At 42.6% G+C, this 21646-nt stretch overlaps 1 protein-coding gene across 4 annotated transcripts; it reads right to left on the bottom strand.

Moving 5' to 3' along the window:
- Nucleotides 1–372: 372 nt before the first annotated feature.
- TM7SF3 (transmembrane 7 superfamily member 3) lies at nucleotides 373–20186 on the bottom strand. Of its 4 annotated transcripts, none has more exons than XR_012587046.1 (13): nucleotides 19925–20047; nucleotides 12514–12668; nucleotides 10649–10799; nucleotides 10117–10237; nucleotides 9159–9330; nucleotides 7984–8161; nucleotides 6565–6651; nucleotides 6036–6116; nucleotides 5158–5310; nucleotides 3718–3815; nucleotides 3169–3331; nucleotides 1671–2679; nucleotides 373–1060 (listed from the first exon to the last, which is right to left on the bottom strand). XR_012587046.1 is itself a non-coding variant. In XM_074587546.1 (13 exons), exons 2-13 carry the CDS (start codon nucleotides 19992–19994, stop codon nucleotides 2417–2419), a joined length of 1692 nt encoding a protein of 563 aa, XP_074443647.1. In that variant the 5' UTR covers nucleotides 19995–19998; nucleotides 20128–20186; the 3' UTR covers nucleotides 373–2416. The 4 variants fall into 4 exon arrangements, 3 of the variants coding, with proteins under 3 accessions (XP_074443647.1, XP_074443657.1, XP_074443636.1); XM_074587546.1 differs by adding an exon at nucleotides 20128–20186 and having other exon boundaries at nucleotides 373–2679; nucleotides 19925–19998; XM_074587556.1 differs by having other exon boundaries at nucleotides 373–2045; nucleotides 2371–2679.
- Nucleotides 20187–21646: the final 1460 nt, after the last annotated feature.

The raw sequence follows: 21646 nt of genomic DNA on the forward strand, positions 1-21646 counted from the left end.
AGGGGGGGAGAAAAAAAAAAAAAGAGTTCAAAAAGAGTTCAAAAGTTCAAGCTCTTCAAAAAGAGCTAGCCTTGCAGGCTAGCTTCCACTTAAAAACTGAACAACCACCATCCATTCATTAGCTAAAACCTTGTCCAAAGCAGCTATAAAAAGCCTCTTTGGACCATGCACTTCCTCACTAGTTTCATACAGAACATAACCACGCTCTCAGCCTCTGGGTGTCACTGTTACTACAGTAGGCACTTACAACAGGTCAACTAAGCTCCCCCCGATCTCATCCCTTGAGGGTCTAAGAAATTTTTCCAAATCTATCCTTACAACACCAAAGGCAGAAGCTAAGTTGAATTCAAAGAGACGCCTTTAGTTTCAATATTCTTTCAAAAGGCATCTTTATTATAAAAGACATAGAAAATTAGAGTTAAACTTGTTTCTTCCACAATGTTAATCACAACAGTTATAAAAAACAAAGGTAAACACATTTAAGAGCATCTGTATACCAAATAAGTGTTTGCTACTTGCCACTGAATATGGCAAAGACATGCTCAGTATCAGTGCGGTAAGGGCAGTCAGCAAGCATTCAGTCTACCAGAGGCCAGGGAAAGAGCTCCTCGTTTCCCCTCCATGTGCCGCACAACAGCGCAGTGAAGCAAGACCCAAACTGCAGGATTTCAGCCTTGCCCTGCTGTTTGAGGCAGATGTTCAAGCTTCAAGCAACCATGAGATTTGTCTCTCTAAACATCAAATCAGCTCAGTCACCTCAGATGCTGTCATTAAGCTTTCACTTCTTAAAGAGAAACAGTCAGTAAGTAGAGTCATTTCATAGTCATTAATTCCTTTCTACTGCCAGGGTGTTTTACCTTTCAACTAAGTTCTCAGATAAAGTTCTTTTGCCAGTTTCCTTACAAAGAGTTGTTTCTTACATACTTACTACCAAGAATTTAAAGCGATGGCCAAGAACTTAAGTTTCCACCACTCGGATATTCATTCATGGTGGTTCCATTCAGGTAGCAGAACAGCCGTTGACCTTCAGACAGGAAGGACTACATGTTTGCTGCCCACACTAAAGGTACAACGAGAGCAAGAAGGAAGAGCCACTGTAACCTGTATCAAGGCACAGGACGCAAGACTTCAACCATCATTTAATGCATGACAGGTCACCACGTAAACACTGAATGTGAAGACCAGGAGTGGGTGTTGGGGGCAGGTAAAAACCAAGGACAGCCTCAGGACTGCCCGTGCATTTGTGTGAGCTAAACCCACAATGCTTCAGTTTGCGTTTTGAAAATGGCTGTTTGTTTTGTTTTTAAGGAGTTGAATAAAGCCACCACATGTGATCACAGTTCACTGAATTCAAGAGTGGTCCCTTATCTGTTTTACTGCATTCTGCTTTGGGCAGATGCAACCCAAATTGGCAGGGAACACATTCAGTCAGCAAGGATCCTGGTCAGTATTTTGACAGCTGGATGCTGTTTTTACCCCTTAAAGGCAAAATTAAAAGATGTATTGATTAAAAATAGTTAGTGTTTCAAACAATTCCAGGAAAAAAAACCTGCTGTTTGTGACAGAGACCTTATCTATTTTTTTCTTTTATGACAGCACCATCAAAAAAGAGATTATGCCAGAGCAGAAACAAGACACAGGCTGTTCAGAAAGCAAACAAGGAGGCAAACCTGTTGTGTTCTCTTAGCAGTCATCTCTGTGCAGAGATCAAATTACGAGTTTGCTACAGAACGATCTGAAAGCGAGGGAGAAAGTCTTCTTGTCTCAGATCAGGTCCAATTCCTGAGCCCCAGTGCACACACTTGCAACAGTTAATTCAGTGCAGTTTAAATTCAAGTCGCTCAGTTTTGCTTGCAAGGTTCAGTAACACTTCTTGGAAACAACTGTGTCTGCAGCCACACATTTTGTACCTTTAGTAGAAGGTGATACTTCAGTTCCTGCTAGCAGAACTCTTGTGTATGGTCCTTATCTCTCTCCCCTTGCAGTTTGACAGACTGCTCACCTTCGGGAGCCAGTCAGGCAATATTTCAGCAGTAGTTTTCACACTGCAAGGGAAGAACCAGCATTGTACAGGTTGCTTTCTAAGGGATGTTTTACACATCACATACCTAAACATCAAACTATATCACCACAAGAAAAATACTTGTACTTGACTATTAGTACAAGATTCTGCGGCTAGACATATGCATATTACAGCAGGCTGAGTGGGCCATTGAGAGAGAGAGTGAGTCACAAAACAGCATATAGTGTACCATACAGATAACTTTTCTTCCAGGTTGGGCAAATATCTTCTCCTCTTATTAAGCAGGACAAATTGGCAGTAGTAAATCCTGCACCACTGTCTGGTTTGCTAGTGATCGTTCATCTCACCATTCCTAGATTTTTTCCTCTCTGTTCCCACCCGTTATTTGGCAGGTTACAGAAGCAACGGAGTTCTTTCCCCAGCCGGCTGCTCTTTCTGAAAAAACTCTTTGATATGTAGTATCTTGTTATGGATCCTCTCTCTTAGGGGAGGAATATGATGGCTAGGGTCCAAGACATTGGTGCTTCTGCGCTCCCTTTCTCTCTTCCAGGTGACATAAGGGTGTGGTGGGAAGGGCACTTCACTTCTTTCTCGGCGAAGCTGCACAGTTACTCCACTGAGAGCCAGCATTGTCCACACTGACAAGATAATGAAGTCTGAAAAAGCGGAAACAAACAGCTTCCTATATTAAAGCAAAACATTGTTTCCTTTCCCAAGCACAAACACTGAACAAGTTTAGTGACAGAAAGGAATGAAGTATTGTCTCTGCATCCTCAGTTGCCTAGAGTATATCCACGCAAAGAAAAGAATACACAGGGAGTGGAGATTAATCTGTTCAGTCACCATACTAGGCCTTTTGACTGCCCACTCTGCAAACTCATCAGCAAGGTGGCAGTCCAAGCCTCAGAAGCACATTTCACAAGGGCCTTTGTCTCATACCACCTGCTGGAAGGTTGGTGCCTTTGGGTCTACTTAGTATTTCTTTTGAAGGACTAGAATTTATCATCTGGGTGTTAAATCTCACATTGTACTTACTGTGTTCACCTTTCATCCCTTCCTATGCTCAACACTCACTGTCTACAATGGAACCAAAGAGGCAGTTTTTCTTTAAAAAAAAAAAATAAAGTCTTAAGAGCAGTACTCACCATTTGTTTGAAAAGGTACATTAGTGTAAGCTCTGCTGAAGTAATCATTGAGGACCCTTCTGAGTAGGTCTAAGGTGATGTAAGCAAGACTTGTGTACACATAACAAGCAATAGCTAGGATCACTGCATAAGAGCCTACTACTCCGGAGGCCAGTATGTTCAGCTAGAGGGGAAGAAAAAACCCACAGCTTTAGGAGACTGATAAACACTCTTTATTCCCCACCTCCTTAAGGCAGTATTTTGTATTAGTTCTTCTACAAGAAATTGGCTGCACACGCCTGTTGTCCAGACATCTTGTTAAGACAGCAGAAGTCGACTAAATGCAAGTGTTCGTGGATGCTATGTGCAACATTGCAAAGAGTCATTCCTTTGTTTATGGACCACTTAGCACAAGTAGGGCTGAACAGGAACTCCCTAGAGCTGGTCCTGTGCTAAGCTTCATGAAGCTGTGTTAAATATTCTATACATATCTCACAGGACTATATTTTGCATTAGGAAGTCTGAGACCCCTTCCTCCCTCCTTTTGAGGTGATAGTGCAGATTACTTACAATTCTTGGACAGCCAACAAAAAGCACTGGAATCATCAAGGCTACAGAAGAAAAGGTCACCCAGAACACAACATCATCACGAAAGACCCTGTAGTCTCCTGCAAAGACACCGTATTCCACATGTAGTTTACTAGCTAGCAAAACATATCCTTTTTTGTAAGTGGTTGGGGGTGAGCATTTTTTTAAAGATTCTGTGCCTTCAGAAATCTCGAGTAGAATGTTGAAAAGCTTAGCTTTTGAGCTCAAATGCTGATTGTTTAAGATGTATTGTAACACAGTTACTCAAAACAAAAACAGGAAAAGACTGTCCCAGTTGAGTATAGATCCTGTACTCGAAGTTGAGACAGCAGATCTTGTCTGTGAAACAAGAGATTTTTTATGAGGTATACATTACTTATCTGATAAGAAGGAAAAATACCAGAGTACTTCCGCCCAATGAAAAGCCATCATATTGCCACGATTGGTTTGTAATCTATAAGCCTGCATCTATGTAAGTTTGACTCTAAAGCATAGTGCAAGTGCAGCCATTACAACAACACAAGGCAAACAAACTCTTCTGGCTTTAAGAAGAGTAATTAAGACACCTAAACACTACACTCCCCTACTTTCTAAGGCCTGTCAATCAAACAAAGGGGACAAGCTGACCCCCAGCTGAGTCACTGTTTTACTTTAATTAAGAACAACCAGCAACTGCAGTATTATCAGAGAACTGTGGCTTGAGTCAAACAGAGATGACTGGAGAATGAAATATTCCCCCACCAAGGGATCATAAGTAGAAGAATTTTGAGATTTATAGTTACAACAGGGAAAGCAGTGTGGCTGAAGCTCCAGTGTCGCAGCGGGATTCTAACTCAGCAGCCTTGCTTGCTTTTAAGCAATTTGTCTATTATTTCTTTCTTAACAAAGTCATTCTAAAGACCCTGATGATGTCAATCCAACTGCAAATACAAGTCTGACTCTTACACAGTGCTCCCAGAGCCTTGCACTGTAGTGTGGTGAAAGGTAACGGCAAGAGCTCCTCTTAATCCACAATGCCTTTGTGCCTGAAAACTCCAAGTTAGACCACAAAGTTTCTACTGTAACTTGTTCTAGACAGAGAACAAGACAGACAGCAAGTGCTTGCCTGAAGCAGAGCTGGTGTCACAGACTGCTGAGATAGCATGCAACTTAGGTAGGAAGAGCCTCAGCAAGTTCTCTGCAGAATAAGCAGTTTCCTTTTCCCCCCAGTGCAGATTCCCAAAGTAGTTTTAGTTACAGCACACCTGAAAGAAGGCTTCAGATACAGCTCTATTCCTCCCACCACTGGAAAGGGAAAGTGAATAAACACTAAGATAAACCAGACAGCAGTATTCATCCCAGACCCTTGCAGTGTCCCTATAATACAGCAGGAACACATCACTCAATAGCCAGCACTCTACAGCAAAGTATTTCAGTGCATACCTAGTGGAGTAAAGAAGACTATAGATGAAAAGAGAAATCCCAGCACAAGTCCGATAATAAACATACAGAGTAGGACAGAGCCAAATCTCCACCAGCTTGCAACCAGGAAGAGCCCTCCAATAATTCCGGCTACTGCTGTCAAAATAAGACGCGCTGAAAAAGAAGAGGCAAAATTCCAACACTCTGAAAACTTCAGTTACTGCAATAATGTATTCAGCAGCTTTACTTACATGCTTGATTTTGTTATTTTTTCTGAAAAAATCCAAACAAGAGTATCAGTATTTGCTTCATGCATTTCATTCAGACCCCAGTCTGCAATGCTGACTGGCACTCCTATGCTGAAAGACTGGCATAGGACTGGAATGAAAGTCTTACTACTATGTACATTAGCACCTTGAATTCCCAAGGGCAGTTACAGTTGCAACAGCTAGTGCACATGTATCAAAAGTAACTATAAGGTAGGACAAAGGCAAAAGGAACTTAGTCTTGCTAGCCTAACAAGCAGGATGCAAACCTTCCACTCCATTTTACAGATAAAATTTGCATTTGATCTGAAACTGAAGTCAATCCATTATGAAAGAAGTATGTCACAAACTCCCAGAATTTTAAAAACCTGTATCTTCCTTGGATAGATACTTAAATTAGTCTTTTATAGTCAAAGCTATTAATTCTGCATCACTATTTCACATTGGAAGCAACAGTTACTCTGTTGTGTATACAGCTATTATGGTAATCAGAGCTCAGTTCAAATACCCAGGTATCATCCTCCTATTCTTCCTAAGGCTGGCCAACAACAAGCACAACTGAGATTTTACTTCAGGGATTCATAATAACAATACTTTGGTAGGAGCGCGGGGTAACTTGACACATCTACTCACCATCATAACCAAGGCCAGTTACCCTTGTAATGAATACAAAGAAGAAGAATCCTGCAAATATGAAGCCCATGAAGAATAAGTCTAGAGAAGAAAGAAAAAAGGATTTAGTATGCATGCTGTCATACCACTTCATATCAAGCCCACTTCAGCACATCTTCAGACATTTTCGTGTTACAACAGGGAAGGAACATCTTAACTCACTGGCTGAGAAGCACAAACGGAAAGTCTGACAACACTGTTCTGGAAAGGGGTGTCCTCAAGCACTTCAAATAGTCAAAAAAACACATGTTTATATCTATATTGCCCAGCATGCACCCTAGCTCTACATTTCTGTTCTTTGCATACCAGAAACTTCTTGCTCTGCACTTAAAAGCTCTGATCCTGTAGAAGCAAAGCAGTGGACCCAATTGGCACATAATCACTACCAAGTGAATCTTAGTAATAACACCACCATTCTAAGTTACAGCAAGTTACACCTATGAAATTCCAACCAGACCTATGAGAAAAAAACCACCCCAACATTCAGTACCTGTTTTCCAGAATCTATGTCCAAAAAAGCAAGTGAAGAGACCAAGAATAGCAACAGCTGTGAAGAATACTTTCGTAGAGAGTTTGCCTACAAGGAGAAAGAAAGGGTTACTAGAACATTCCACCTAATAGTCCCAACAATGAGACTAAGGTAAGGTCAGGTTGCTGCCACTGAGTCTACTGACAGCTTAATAGCTGCCACTCCTTCAGATACACCATGTGAGCAGATCCACAATGCCTGAACTAACAATTATCTTGATAGAATCTCCAACAAGAATACTGAAGTAGTTCCAGTCTGATTAAGAAATTAAGAGCTTCCTCCTTATTCAAAAGACTGAAGTTTCTGTAACAGTAATTAAGTAGGTGTAACTTACTGTTTATAATACTGATACAGCTTTATCTGAAAATTCTCTATTAGCTTTTAAAAAAAGGGACATCCAATCATCTATAAAAATCAGTGCTACAGGATTAGTGACCCAGGCAGCAGCTACAGTCTTAATCACTGTAGCTTTCATCAGTCTCCCTTTAATATACTCTCCATGCAACACAAAGGACCAGCAGCATCCCAGTATGGCTCACCTCTACCTCCTAGGCAAAGTTCTTAACAGGAATTGAAGCTCTTTGAAACAAGTAAACCACATTTTCCTACTTTCCTGAATCAGAAAAAAAGGGGTTTAGCCTAGATAATTTTTCTCATGTTGTCATAACACTGAGTTTGACAACAGTTACTTGTGTTACAGCATACGATAGGAAAATAATAATGGGAACAAATCTTATTTCATGAACCACATTCTACCCATTATTCTTGTTGCTTCTGCAGCCACAATAGGTGTGGCAGCTTTGCTCTTCCTCTGCTCAAACTCTATCATTATATAGCTTTGTAGAAAGTAGCATGACTTTGTAGTCATTTTGCTATTGCTGGCATTATCTTCATGCTTATTTTAGGTGACTATCTCCTTTTAAAACATTTGTAAGTTACCAATTCCTGTTATCATCAGCACAGTTAGGAAAAAAAGTCAGGCTGGACCCTAATATAGTTCATGTTTTGTTACCTTAGTTTCACATGCAGCAAGTCCTACAAATGACTTAAGATTATGTACCCAGTTCAAATGGGAAAAGCTAGAGTGGCACTAGAGTTGAAAGCTATATATTTGCAAACTGCATATGAAACCTCCATTAAGTTAAACCTTCGATTGATAATGGCCCTTAGTCTTATGTCATTATTCTAGAATTTCTCCTCAATCAAGAAGTAGACTCTGTCATAAAGTAACAAAATGTAACTAGTGTAGAACAAAGAGCTCCTTCACGCATTTAAGAAAAAAACAAACAACCAACCAACAAACCTCAAAAGCATCACTCAGCATGCTGGAGGACAACAAGCTTGAAATGAGTTGGCAAGGACATACAAGTCCCAACTTACTGAGAGAAGCGCAGTTATCCACCAGATCAGCAAAGCTGCAGGCATACGTATGCACAGGTATGTATGCAGCTGAAGTATTCCAAAAAGGGTCCCATACTATGACATTGTAGATCACCCCTTGTCCAGGAAGTGAGGAAAAGTAGACATTGGTCTTGTCATCAGCTGTCAGTGTAAGCATCTGGAACAGTAAAGAATATTTTTAATTGCAAGAAACTGCTTGTCACTGCTGGCATATTGATGCATCTATACAGTTGAGGTAATACTCAGCAGCTCGAAGATGATGATCAGCAAGAACTGCTGGCAAGAGCTCTCTCATTCTGAACTCTTTCAGTATTACCAATTGAAGCTTTAAAGGCTTACAGGACAGATTCTACTTCCTCTAACATCACTATGTTTTCTGACACAGGAGAAGATTCTCTCACTCACAGGTTTTGCGCCTCCCCATTTAAGGACACAGTTCAGTTTCCCTGTCAGACTACTAACCCAGGTCTGGCCTCTCAAGCAGGCAAGGCTGCCATTCTACTCCCTAGCAAGGCCTGACAGGTCATGGCCACTGAGATTCTCCCCTCTCTGTCCCTTCCAATCTCTTTGCTGGGAGGTAGGTATCATCTTGCATATCAGACCTCTTTATGCCACTCAAAGTGGGGCCCGTTTCTAGTCCAGTTCCACCAGACTCTCCTCCCTCCTCTCTTCCTTGTATTCCCTGACCAATTCTCAGCATCTGAGGATGCCAGTCCCCAGCATCTATAAGGCATTGTAGGAAACTATCAGTCTTTGTCTAAAGTGGCTCAGCTTCTGGATTTACAGGTACTCAGTGGCAGTATTGCTATAGGCAAGCTAGCCTCAACATCACCGAAGGAGCACTGTGGCTAAAGTAGTATTCAGCAAGCAGGAAGACACTACAATAAGAGCTTGTTTAATTACAAAAAGCATGCAAGACAAAAACATCTCACAGACCAGTTACTAACATCTACTTAATATCAGAGCCCACTGCAAGAGGCCTCAACTCTGCCACATTCCAGGCTGTGCTAACTAGCTGCCTCTGTTCCATGCAAGAAGCCTGAAGCATCAGCAGCTTGCTTATGCCACCACTCAAGGAAGACAAGCAGAGGGGCAGAGAAAACTTAAGGTAGTACCACTGCCACATGCCTGGTACACCAGTGCTTCAGACTTACTTTAATACCATTAGCTTTGATACTTTGCACCTCAGACATCTTCCGTATGTGGCTCATGAGTACCATCTCAGAAAGATCATTCTCTGGTAAGAAGTACTGGTAGACATCATAGCGCAGTCGCCACCTGGAGTTCTGACCAGTCCCTGAATCGCAGGATGGTGGGTTTGCTCCTCTACAATTAAAAAGACATCAGCTACACGCTCAGCACAAGCCCCCAGATCTTAACTTTAGTTTTCAGAAGTTAGCTGTATGAGTTGCCAGTATTTTGTTCCTACTCTTTAGAAGTTAACACCACTGTTCAGAACTAGACTGTAAATGTTTATGAGCACAGACTACAGTGGTATTACGCATACATTACCCTGATGCAGGCAGTGTCTGTGCTGGTACCTACCTTTACATTTACAGAGGCTTCCTATGGGTTGCCTAAGGAACCAGCACAAGAATTCTAAGAAGTCACAACAGCCAAAGATCACAGCATCACTGTTTTTCCATGCATGTTATATATACAGCTCTGAACATAGCCTTCCCCGCCTATCACCTGTGACATCAGGCACCATTCAGGAAATAATGCCTTATAACTTGAAGTCTCAATATTTAACAAAATTCTAGGTCATTAGCATGCTTCAGTACCAGTAAAAGAATAAAACTGGCTATAACACACAACTGCTCCTCAAACAGTTTAAGTCATTATGAGGAATGGGAAGATCCAGTATTTGCTGACTGCACATCTGAAGCTGCATAACCTCTCCCACAAGATGCAACTCTCAGCCTTTATCTCTCTTCATGTTACCTCTCTCCCTCCTCCTTTTCCTCATTTACTTCTCAGCTTGTTGCAGTAAACAAGATTTCTGCCAGCAGCTGGATGGTCAGTCTTTCCAGCAGAATCTTTTTTTGATGACCTTGGCCAAATACAGAACAAAGGAGGTCTTGCTCAGTGCTATGAATTTTTTCCACACACCTGGTATATCCCAAGTTTGCAGGGGCAAACTTGATGTGTATATCAACCAATGTATAGTCTAGGTAAATATTTGGATCCACTTCCAAGTCAAATTCTAGATTGCAGCCTCCAGGAATAGGATCTAGAACAGAAAAAGACAGCTGTAGTAGTTTTTACTTCACCCTTACACAGCACGAAGAGAGTTCTAAGACCTTGGCAATGCATGTACTTGTGGGCATGGTCTGCTTGCTGAGCACATAGAATTGTCAGGTTCTAGTCCTGCAGACAACACAAGTGGTTTCACTGCGGTTTAATATAGGTCCTGATACATATCACAGCAGTTTTCTACTCTAAGGCTGAAGTCATGGCAAGACCATACCTGCAAATCAACAGCGATACTAAACTTTTTCAGACCATTTCAAAAGAATTTATGGCATCTCCATCATATAATTGCACCATGTAAGAACATCACCTCCAAAAGGTCAACCCTTAATTTCATAGTTAACTTGTAATAAGCAGAGCTGTTATCCCTTAACAAGTAATAAGAACCTACCTTTCTCCATATAGGGAATGGAGATAGCTGTGCTGAGCACTTGGCTAGCATCCAGCGACCGAAGGTACCATGTACATACGCTCTGTTGAGGCCGAAGGATGGAAACCAGTCCTTTGTCTACTCCGGTTCCTGAGCTGTTCACAGATGGATTCTGGACAGAAACAATTATATAAACAAGCACTTCTTCTTGAGAAGATTTCCAGCACAGCGTCATGTATTGCACAGGAGTCATATTCGTGAGGGCACACATTTCAGTGCCAGTGGCCACAGATGATGCATTCAGCCCTCAGCTAGCTAGTAGCTCAGAGCTGTAGAAAAAGGAGCGGCCTCTGACACCACAGATTCCTAGTTCAGGCTCAGAAACCCAAGAGATGAGTTTGAGACTATTAAAGAGTTAATACTCACATGCAAGTTGCAGAGAAATTTAGCTAGTTGAAATCTACCACTATACAGCAGTGGAGTGACTAGTAAAGGTGTAAAATGATTGGAATATCCCTCACAGAGTTGTGAGATGGCATTTAAGGGCATTCTGGGAATCAAAGGGCAGAAGCGTCTCACTATCTCCACCAGAGTGGAGATGACTGTATGACATCTGGCTTAACATCAGCCATGCCAGACAAGTCCTTCGGGCCAGGTCAGCTACTGGCCCAATGCCCACCAGCATCACCCCTTTCAGAACCAGGGGTCTTGAGGAAAGACCAGGTAGCAACGGCAGTATCACACTCACACAGCTGGAGCAACCAATTGGCCTCCAGTCAAATCTGGTTTTTAGCATGGAAAACATGCTTTTGTCAAAGACAATTCCAGTTATCTGAGGCAACACTGTAAGGAGGCACTTTGAACCTGGCAGGCTTTAAGGTTTGGCTTGGCTTTGTATTTCCAGAGGCAGCCATATCTCTATGCACCACTGTTCTTGGCCCGGTAAGGCCCATGAATGCAAAGAGGGTCTGAATTGACAGCAAAAAATTCTACCACTGGTAATCAAAGACTGATTAGGCAAGTGAATTACTGAATAGTAATGCCTTAGCCCTGCAATCCTTGTTATTTCACCAGTACAAAGACTGAGCAGCTGGGTGACTTTGTTACAGGTTATTCACCTTCAAAGCTTCACAGGATACTTCTTGGCACTTTGTGTATTCTCATTTGGAAAACACTGATGGCGAGAGAGAAACCCAGTGGCAGCTGTTAGATCTCCATTTACCACCTTCACCTTAGTCTACGTTCTGCTCAAATACTTAGAGCCTCACAGCACCATAAAAAAAATAATCAGTATTTTAGATTGCATCCCAGTAATAATGGGAAAAACTGAGGCTAGTGTATAGTAGTAGGAATGCTTATATTGTTGGCTAGAAGTAGCAGCCTTCACTAGAGTAGCATGGAGAAATTTCTCCATATGCAACCAAAGGAGAATTAAATCCAGGACAAGAAGGTGAATTGACAAGACATATCTGTAGTGGCTAGATCCAAGCCACACAAACAGCAGACAACTAAACATCCCAAAGTGATCATGTTTAGTGTGTAAGGTATGTGGCAAAGACTTATGAATCCGTTTTTAATTTGACAAGCTGATGGACAGTAGTCAGCAGTCACATATCAAAAGCACCACTTCCACCAAGAAGAAAGAGCCTTGAAACATTTTCAGGCCAGGTCACAAGTTCCTTTAGCATTCAGTCCTCCAAAACAGCAGCTATGACAATAAGCATAAGAAAGGATTTCTGAAGCTAAAATAATACTGTGTAAGAGCCATGTAGATAAGACATTCATATTTATATAGCTTCAGTTCTATATTCCTATACATACCAGAGCCCACTCCTTTGTTGAAAGAAAAGTAGCACTTAAGAACAGAAGTGACACTCTTACCATACCTTATCAAAGGATATCACCACATCACTTTGCTGGGCATGTACTTGAAAAATAACAACAGTCACATTGCTTGCAATGTTCCTGATTACAGCTTCCACTGGATTGGTATGGTTAAGTAGTACATTTCTGAATTTTCCCAGGGAGAGCTCAAGAAGACCTGCATTAAAAAAAAACAAACAAAAAACAACTTCTTTTTTCCTAGAGGGAAGCAACTACCAAGGGGATCCTGGAAGCTTCCAGTAGCCCAGTATTAGTCAGCTGGAAACAAAGCAAGATGTTGTTTTATGCTACTCTCATCCTGTAAACTGCATTAAGATTTCAGAGACTGCTATACACAGAGCTATACCTATAAGAACAGACACAGCTAGAGAACCAGCCATGCAGCCTGGCACTCACCTAAGCACATGGGGCAGGCCTCCCTGCCATGAGTCCAGTATTTGATACAGCTGAGCTCATCAGTAACAGACACTAGCTGCAGCTGACCAGCTACTGCAATCAACAGCAAGTAAAATTCCGCAGAGTAAATAAGAAAGGATGCTGAGGATTAGTTGCTCTTTGGCAAATACAGGCAAGCGTGCTTGTATTAGCCAGCCAACTTGCACAATACCTGTTAGACTTTCTGGGTGAGTTCCCAGACCATGGGAGTTGGAGTCAACTTCTATAACACACAGTCAAATCTGTAGTTTACATATGTATACTTATGCACTTTCAGCTATTTCACATATGTCTTTTGCTCCCACACTATTCTTAATTATTAGGACTGTTGGACCCTAATTTTTGTATCTAAAAATCTGACTAGTTTTTCCAAGACCAAACCAAGGCCATTTCTTCTTACAATAAGTATAACCCCATGATTCACTGTCATTTTAATTTAAAGAGAACCACATGATCTAGAATATAAGAGAATCTTTGAGAATCAGCTTTGGCTTGTCATTCAAGTGTTGCAAGAAAGCCCGGTTTCTCCCTGTGCTGGGCTCTTGAGGGACAGGGGATGTATCAAGGGAGGAAAGAGAAGCAGCTGTACAGAAGCCACAAGACTCTCTTTTGCTGTTAGTTAGCAGACAGACTAGACGCTTGCAGAGTACGCACAATGCCTTTCAGGTTTTTCCCTGAATTCCCCTACTTGCACACATAGTAGCCCAGCAGACCTAAAACTTACCAAGCCTAAACACATACACAGTACTTCCTCAATAAAGTCGCCTCTTCTAGTGCAAAGGGTTGACACTGTCAAGTACTCCAACTGAAGCAGAGAGTAATCAACAGCACCATTCCATATACACTGTTGCTGATGATTGGGGTGGTCTCCCATCCAAAAAAGGATGGGATATAGTCTTCTCATTCAAAACTGAACCTGGCACTCTAACTCCTTTCCTGTTATTTTTCATTCTCCCCTGCCAAAAACTGGCATCTTTGGCCAGCTTCTTTGCCTCTTGATAATATGTAAACAGAGGTGAGCTCCTACCCTCGTGCCTCCTCCACTCACCTCACAGCGGAGGAAAAGTCTAACTCATCTCATCTTGCTAACTTCAACCCTTACACGCTTACCCCCAAAATTTGATTAATGCCAGTACTGCATCACCAATAAAACCCCAGGTGAAATATAGGGATCATAAACCATCTAGGAGGAAAAAAAAAAAGTTCTCCATTTTTCTGCCCCATCATCTGCAGTTTGTATCAAAGTAGAAAGAGTATCTACCCCAAGTTTTCAAACAGTAATTAATGTAAATTAATTATATTAATTTATAAAGCTATAAAAAAAAGCTTTGTGTATTCTTCAGTCTGTGATAGAGTCCCTTGAGCAGCATTCAGATATCCTCTCCTTCACAAGACCTCTTTCCTCCTTAGCTCTTAAGTTCTACCAGAAACACAACTAGCGGTATGAATGCTAAAAAAAAAGAGCATTCAAAAGGCACAGACTATACATCTACGCACTCAGAAATTTGGAGAAAGCTTAGAATGCAAGAAAAATATTTTTCCTTTGATCTTTAAGAACTTCAGCACAATTTCCTGAACTGCAAGATGTTCACACTTAGATGCTCTTTTAAGAAAAAATCTGAAACTATATACATCCTCTCTATGCTCTACATCAAGGCAAAAAACACAAACTGCATTGCTGTCTTCTTTCTCACCTCCACTCTGTACTCATTTACACATAGGCCTCTGCGTAAATAAGAACAAATTCGTCAGCAAGACATGCAGCCACTACTTCAACATGATCATGAGACTCTAAATGTCAGAGGCACTCTCTCAAGTTTAATTTGTGTGGTAAATTAAGGCATGGTGATCTACATTGCTTTACTGTTTGCATGACTGCTCCTAGAACAGTGCATGTGACATACACTTTAAACCAAACTCTGGACAGAAGAGCATAGATTCAGGGTGAATAACAACAGCTACATCCATCAGACGAGTATTTTTCAGCTTGTTGTTCACAGGCTCCTTGAACCACACTTGTAGTCAGACTTGAAAGATGACTAAAAGGAGAGTTCACAAGCACTGCAGAACAGCAGAACCTTCTAAGAAGTTTTCTGGAAGAGCAATTGCTACATGGCCACAGACTACAGCACCTTTCTAGCCTTCTCTTTTTCCTGTCATTTGAAAGAGTCACTGGTGGTGCTATGAGACAGAAAGGGAGCACAAAGCAAGACAAACTAACCAATTCACAATTCATCAGGCTCATTGCTATCACAAGTTCCTAGGCAGGTATTAGACTACCTGAGCCATACAGAGTTCAGTGTTGTCAAAGATGCTTTGAAGGACAGATACTGAGACCTCCATGAACACATAGTACTGGCCACAGCATGCAAGCTGCTTCTCTGGGCAAGCTTGATCTCACTGAAGGTAGCACACCAAACGGGACTACAGGCTCAGCAGCAAATGCAGCAAAGATAACACCACAGAAGTGATGTAGTTGACCCAGCAAGTCAGCAACAGAACCAGGAACAAAATCCAGGCATGCCAGCTTTTTTTATTGTTTCACTTGCTTCGAACAGTGGAGTTCTGGAAATACATTGTAAGATGCCGGGCTATCCCCTCTCTTCCTTGCCTTGTAGGGAGAAGTATGACAGTCACTGCATGTCAGAGTAGTTTGGTGTTAGATACAAGAGAGGAACCCTCACTATTACAGAGTCTATCACCTGAAAAACATACTTAAAGGAAGTCATCATTATTGAAACTGAGCACGAACAGAGCAAAAACGGAGTACTGAGCATGTATAACTCAGTATACTAGTACTGACAATACTAGAACAGGAGCACAGATATGCCAGCATATGAAACAGAACCGATGAACCGAACTGGACAACCATCCACTCTGTTGTTCCACATTGCATCTTTTTCCTACATGAAGAGCAAAACCAGTAGACACAGCAAAGGAATTGCATGTCTCAGAGCTCTTCTGGGATCAAAGGTCCTTATTCTTAACTTTAAGAAACGAGGTAGTCAACTCTACAAAGGCTCAGCATTTATTATCCCTTCCCTGTGACATCCAGTTTTCCCAAAAGGCAACAGCCAGCTCAAACCATTTCTATTCTGCTGATTCAGTGCCAAGCTCTCAGTTTGTTTGATGCTTTAAGTAAACCACATTTCCAGCTCCAATAGACAAGTGTCATTGTCCATCAACAATAAACAGCTAACCATATGAGGTTCCTGATGACATCTAGCAGTCCAATTAGAAGTAAGAAACACAACTGAAGAAGTGTCATTGCTCCTGTCATGTCCCACTCTCAGGAAAGAGGGCGGGTAAGTGACTTCAGATTCATAAATTCCCAATGGCATGGACTAAGGTGAGGTAAATCTCAAGGTCCACATAGAAACACTTATTAGCTTTCCAAAACGATTAGTATAGGTCTTAACAAGGCCATGATAATTGGTTAGGTATATAACAAATTATAGCAAATGTTGAGGTATACCTTGTGTTACTTAACAACGGATATAGGACAATTTATAGCAAGCAGTACTTAAGGTTGTTACTTAACAACTCTAACTGTTACTTAACAATTCTAAGAGAAAAGAGAAACTGAAGAATAGAGAAAGGAAAAGACAGAGAAAAAAACAGAGATAAAGAGATAACCGGCCCTGGTTCCAGCATCTTTTTCAGGGAATCTTCCCAGGCATAATCTTTTTTGGAAAAATCTTCCCAGGTACAGTCTTCTTTCTTGGGAAGAATCTTTGCAGGCACGGTCTTCTTCGTTCCCCCTCTAGGGGCACTTATTTTCCCCTTTTATGTTTGCTGAATTAGCATGGTCCACCCCCCTTGCTGAGTGCAGCCTTGTCTCAGGTTTCTCCCTTCTCCCAGGTGACATGTAGCATGATTTGGGTAGAGAGACAAGTGCCATAGTCATACTTGTTTAGCATGATCTCTATAATCTTTATTAGCTTTCATATGCATTTCGTGGATAATGAAGCAAAGTCACTTATCGGACACAATGGCCTTGAGAACTGAGAACTAGCAAGCTCACCACACAAGTGGCAGAACTATCCTGTCTTCACAAGACAGTTCTCCCACACTTGCAGGCACCAGAAGCGTTAGCCTTATCAGTTCTTTGAAGGCCAGGTCTGCATTATTTATTTCCTTGTGACTGTTTGAGACATTCCATTGAAGGCTTGGAGAGCCTTCTGCCCCTCGTCAGGGAATTTACGGTCTGTCTCTTACAGCTGCCTATGCAGAAACAGTCTTTACCTACAGAGCTGTGTTCAAAGAGTATGTTTGCCTCAGACAAAGGTTCTCTACCTTTGTAGAGAGAGAAAATGCATTTCTACTGTGTACCAACCAAATTACAGTGGATATGCAGAATAGCCTTATGTAAGTTCTAGGATGTTAGAAGAACCTTCCAGTGCAGGGAGGATGACAACAAGTAGTCACATGAAGACATTTAATGGAGATAAAATGCAAGCTCAGATTGAAAACTAGTTTGAGTGGGGAAAACTGAATATACAGTTACTTAACAGAATAAAGCCTGCAGCTATATTACATCAGACCTGTAAGGCCATGCATAGATGGATGCATAGCAGAGTCCTGCTACAAGGTCTCTTTATTCCCACACAAGTAAAAGCCAAAATAAAGACACCACCCACCCCACCTCCAAAAGAAGCAAGAAGACTTATGAAAGCTTCTAAGCTTTAATTGCATGTGTACTGAGACTCATGCTTAGAGGAGTTTGATGCTTAAAGCAGATAGTGCTACAGAACATGGCTTGTCACCAACTGCACCACTCCAATCCCAGAAGGCCATTCTATTCACCAAGTTAGAGTTCATGAGGTCTTCTACAGTCTGAAAAGTGAGGGAAGAAGTACCTGTCTCACCTGCTTATAGTTATACTAATCCACTTTTATTAACAGCCAGAACACACAATCTGTCTGTCAGTGGCCTCAGTCACATTGCTGTCCCTGTTAACACATCATTTGTCCATCTGGGCCATACACTTCAAGATGCAAGGGACCAACTGTCCAACACATTCAGACAGCTGAATTATTATAAAACCTCTTATTTTAAAATGTTGTCTCTGCATAGACTAAACAGCTAGCACAAACTAAGTTCATCTAGATAAGCTCCCTTTATGAAAAGGGCACTGCTCAATCCTGATTATACTATAAACTTGCTTTAGTTTTTCCAACACTAAACCTGGTTTGGATGTAGCAAACAAGGTCAGTTGCCCTCCTGCTTCATGAAGGCGGAGCTCCCTGTAAGGTAACAAACATGATACATACAATACCTCTGCACAAATACTAAGTTTGAAGACCAGCAGCCCATCAGAACCCCAGAGAGGTAATATAGGCCATCACGCACAGATTTTACTTATCAGCACTTTTAAAATGAAGCAGGATCTTCTAGTGTTAGGAGATAGCAGAAGCCATCCCTGCAAACCTCCATGTCCAAGACTGAATAACCACAGGACAATTTCAAATAAGTGAACCATTAAGCAAGTGTCCTTGCCTAATGATCAGCTAGACGTTGGTACACAAATTACACAGCTTATTAGCTTTTCATGAGGAAAATACTTTCCCCCTCCACCCTCAATTCTGCAAGGAAATACAGCAACAGGCTCCTTCAAGACAAAGCAGTTAGTTTAGTCCCATATTCACTCTGCCTTTTTACATACTGTAAAAAAAAAATAATGACGCAACACATGACCCATTTTCAAACAAGTCAGGGAGACAAACTGCTTATCAGCATCTTTTAATATAAACATTAAGATCTAAGACCTGCTTGCCACCATCAGGTGCCAAGCCTAAGCTTCTAGGGCCTGCAAGAAGCAGGGAATATTTGGCTCTCCACTAAGATATTGGACATGAGACTGGGAGGGGGTAGAGAGGTGGAAGAAGTCTTACACAGTTTAGACTGAATCCAAACACAGTCCTGCAGCATTGCAAAGAATCCCAAGAGTAGATGTCTCCTTTTGGACAATTCAGCTTCATTACAGGCAAGTTTAAAAATAAAGAAAAACTAAGAAGAAGAGGTTTGCCCTAACATAAGGGACTGCTTGCTTATATCTGAAAGGAAACTGTTTATTTTTCCTTTATTTGAAAAGGATAAGAGTTTAACCAGAAGAAAGTAAGCAACTGCTAAATCTTCACAAGCTATACTCATTACAGCACACTTACCTCTGGACACCTATTTTAATCTCATGCAGGAACACAGGGGAATTACAAAAAAAGCCCATGCTAAATAAAGTCAGATTACATCAGCACAGCCAACAAGTAATTTTAGGAACCAAGCTCCGAATTCTAAGGGGTTTTGCTCATTTCCTAAGTTTTATAGGGACAGTGGTTTTCAACCCACAATTCGCAGAGTACTGGGAACCCACGACTACCTGTATGTAGTTAAAAAAAAAAAGCCGCTATTAACCTTTTTCCATTTCTCATATAAACTCATAGGTAGTGAATGCCACCTTGTTTCCTTAGAAGGAATACAACTCTACCCCAGACTCATCAGCCTGTACCACACACCTGCGACAGCACGGTTAAAATTAGTCCAGCACATCTACGTAAGAGTTAAAATGACAGAATTCACAACAATTAAGCTGTAAAAAAAAGTGTTGGGGGGGAACGAGAGGGGGAATGGGTTCTCCCTGCCCTCATCAAAATTTAAGACAGCCACGAATATATAACTCTTCTCCAGCTCCACACACAGCTGCATCTTCGCTTTGATCTTCACTGTTGCTCAACCCTCGAGACAGCAGCAGGTCGCCCCACCGCCGCCACCACCACAAAATGGCTCTGCAGGCCCTTCCTCGCAACAAACCCCTTCCCCTCCATCCTGCAAAATACCGACCCGACCAAAAAACACCCTCGCCCCCGCTACAAGCCGGGGGGGGGGGGGGTTCCACCGGCCCTACCAAACACGCCTCCGCCCGCTTCCTAATGGCGGCCACGGCCCACAGAGAGCGTGTGCGTGTGTCCGCGCCTCACTCACCTGAGGCGCCGCCATGGCGCAGGACCCCCAGGAACCCCAAGAGCACCACGATGCAGGGAAAGAGCGGCATGGCGCTGAGGAAGGAAGGGGAAGACAAGGCTGAGATGGGGTTAGGAGGGGCTAGGGACGGGCGAGTCCTGGGAGGCGGCGCTCCGCCCGCCTCCCAGGACTCGCCCGGGTGGGCCCTACTACCCCTCACGCACCTGCATGAGGAGCCTGAGGTAACGGCTCCAACCGTGCCCCGCAACGGCTTTTAACCTCCCGAGCCGCGTCCGCCGGCCGTGGGGCAGTTCCCGGGACGGGTGAGGGGCTTAGGAAAGGTTTTCAGGTCGAGGTAAGGAGGGTTGAATTTTTTTTTTTTTTTTTTTTTTTTTTTACTGTAGCTGCCGTTTGTTTTCACTTTATAAGCACCTCTGAGGCTCGCTGGCTTGCGTTCGAGGCGCCTCTGGCTGCCAAGGTGATTCACCGGCTCATGACAGGAGAAAATGGAAAGCAAATTAAAAGTCTCTCTCCTTTTTTTGGGGGGGTGGTGTTTTCGATTTGTTGTTTGGGCCTCGTTTATGAAGCCATGTCATAACTTAGGCTCTAAAAAACCTTGTATAATCACCCCTATTTTGTTTATTTTTTTTTCCTCTAGCTTGCGTCAGTCTGGCTCAGGGTTAAAATGCAAAAGGAAGCTGTTGGTTTGGCATCAGAAGAACAGAGATGAGTGCTGGTCCATGTTTATACGTATTTCAAATAAATGGGTGTAAATTCCTCTGCCCACCTTTCTCTACTATGCTTAGAAAGGCAGCCTGTCTAGTTTGCGGAGGTTATTTTTGTTCTGCTGAATGAGGTTCCTGTGAGTTTGAAATCCACGAGATATTAAAAGCCTGTGAAGTTTATTTGCTACTGTCTTGGCTGACTTCCTCGAGTGAGACCTCAGTTGCTCGTTACTCACAGCTCAGCATTTGAACTGCTCGGTCACAGACAAATGGTGCCTGCGAGAGGCTCATCTCGTGCCATGAGCCTCACTTATTCCAGGCTCCGTCCAGCATCCAACCAGCTCATGGAAATCCAAGAAAGAACCTGTTGGCTTTGGTAATTCTTATAAATCCTTAAAAACATGCAGTAGGTTTTGTTCTGCAGCACAGTGGGTTTTTGTGACTTGTCCTTTTAACAGAGGAGCACAAAGAAGCCCCACATCCCAGCTTACGTACACAGGCCGACAAAACCCTAACCCCAACTGCGCCACCATTGGAAAAAACACTTTTGTTGGATTAGTTTGTGTCATGGCAGAGGGGACCTGTAAGCTGCAGAAGGGTTTCTTGGCAGATAGAATCATAAAATGGCCAGAGTTAGGAGGGACCTTAAAGATCATCTAGTTCCAACTAGATGATCAACTAAAGATCAACTAGTTCTAACTGCCCCCTGTGGCAGGGGGGTTGCAACCTCCCACTAGACCAGGTTGCTCAAAGCCCCATCTACCCTGGCCTTGAACGCTTCCAGGGATGGGTCATCCGCAACTTCCCCGCGCAACCTGCTCCAGTGAATAGACGTTGCTGCTGGGTGGCTGCACCCACCGCGCTTCTGCCAGCTTGGCCACAAGAAACTCCTGGAGGTCTCCAGCCCAGCTTCCCCCTCCAAGCCGGACTATGGCCGATACTGGAGCAGATTAACCATCGTTTCGTTTCGTTTCGTTTCGCCTCGCCCTGCCGCCCCCGGTGCCGCCCCGGCCCCGCC

Source organism: Larus michahellis, chromosome 1 (assembly GCF_964199755.1).
Source record: "Larus michahellis chromosome 1, bLarMic1.1, whole genome shotgun sequence".
NCBI lineage: Eukaryota > Metazoa > Chordata > Aves > Charadriiformes > Laridae > Larus > Larus michahellis.

Bases quoted from the DNA above. Each gene is read 5' to 3' on its own strand.
- TM7SF3 (XM_074587546.1), bottom strand. From the start codon at position 19,994: ATGCCGCTCTTTCCCTGCATCGTGGTGCTCTTGGGGTTCCTGGGGGTC. The intron at 10,238-10,648 runs GTAGGTTCTTAT...TTTCTGTTCTAG, and splicing joins CATTCCCTATATGGAGAAAG to ATCCTATTCCTGGAGGCTGC. The intron at 3,332-3,717 runs GTAAGTAATCTG...CTTCCCCTCTAG, and splicing joins TTGTTGGCTGTCCAAGAATT to CTGAACATACTGGCCTCCGG.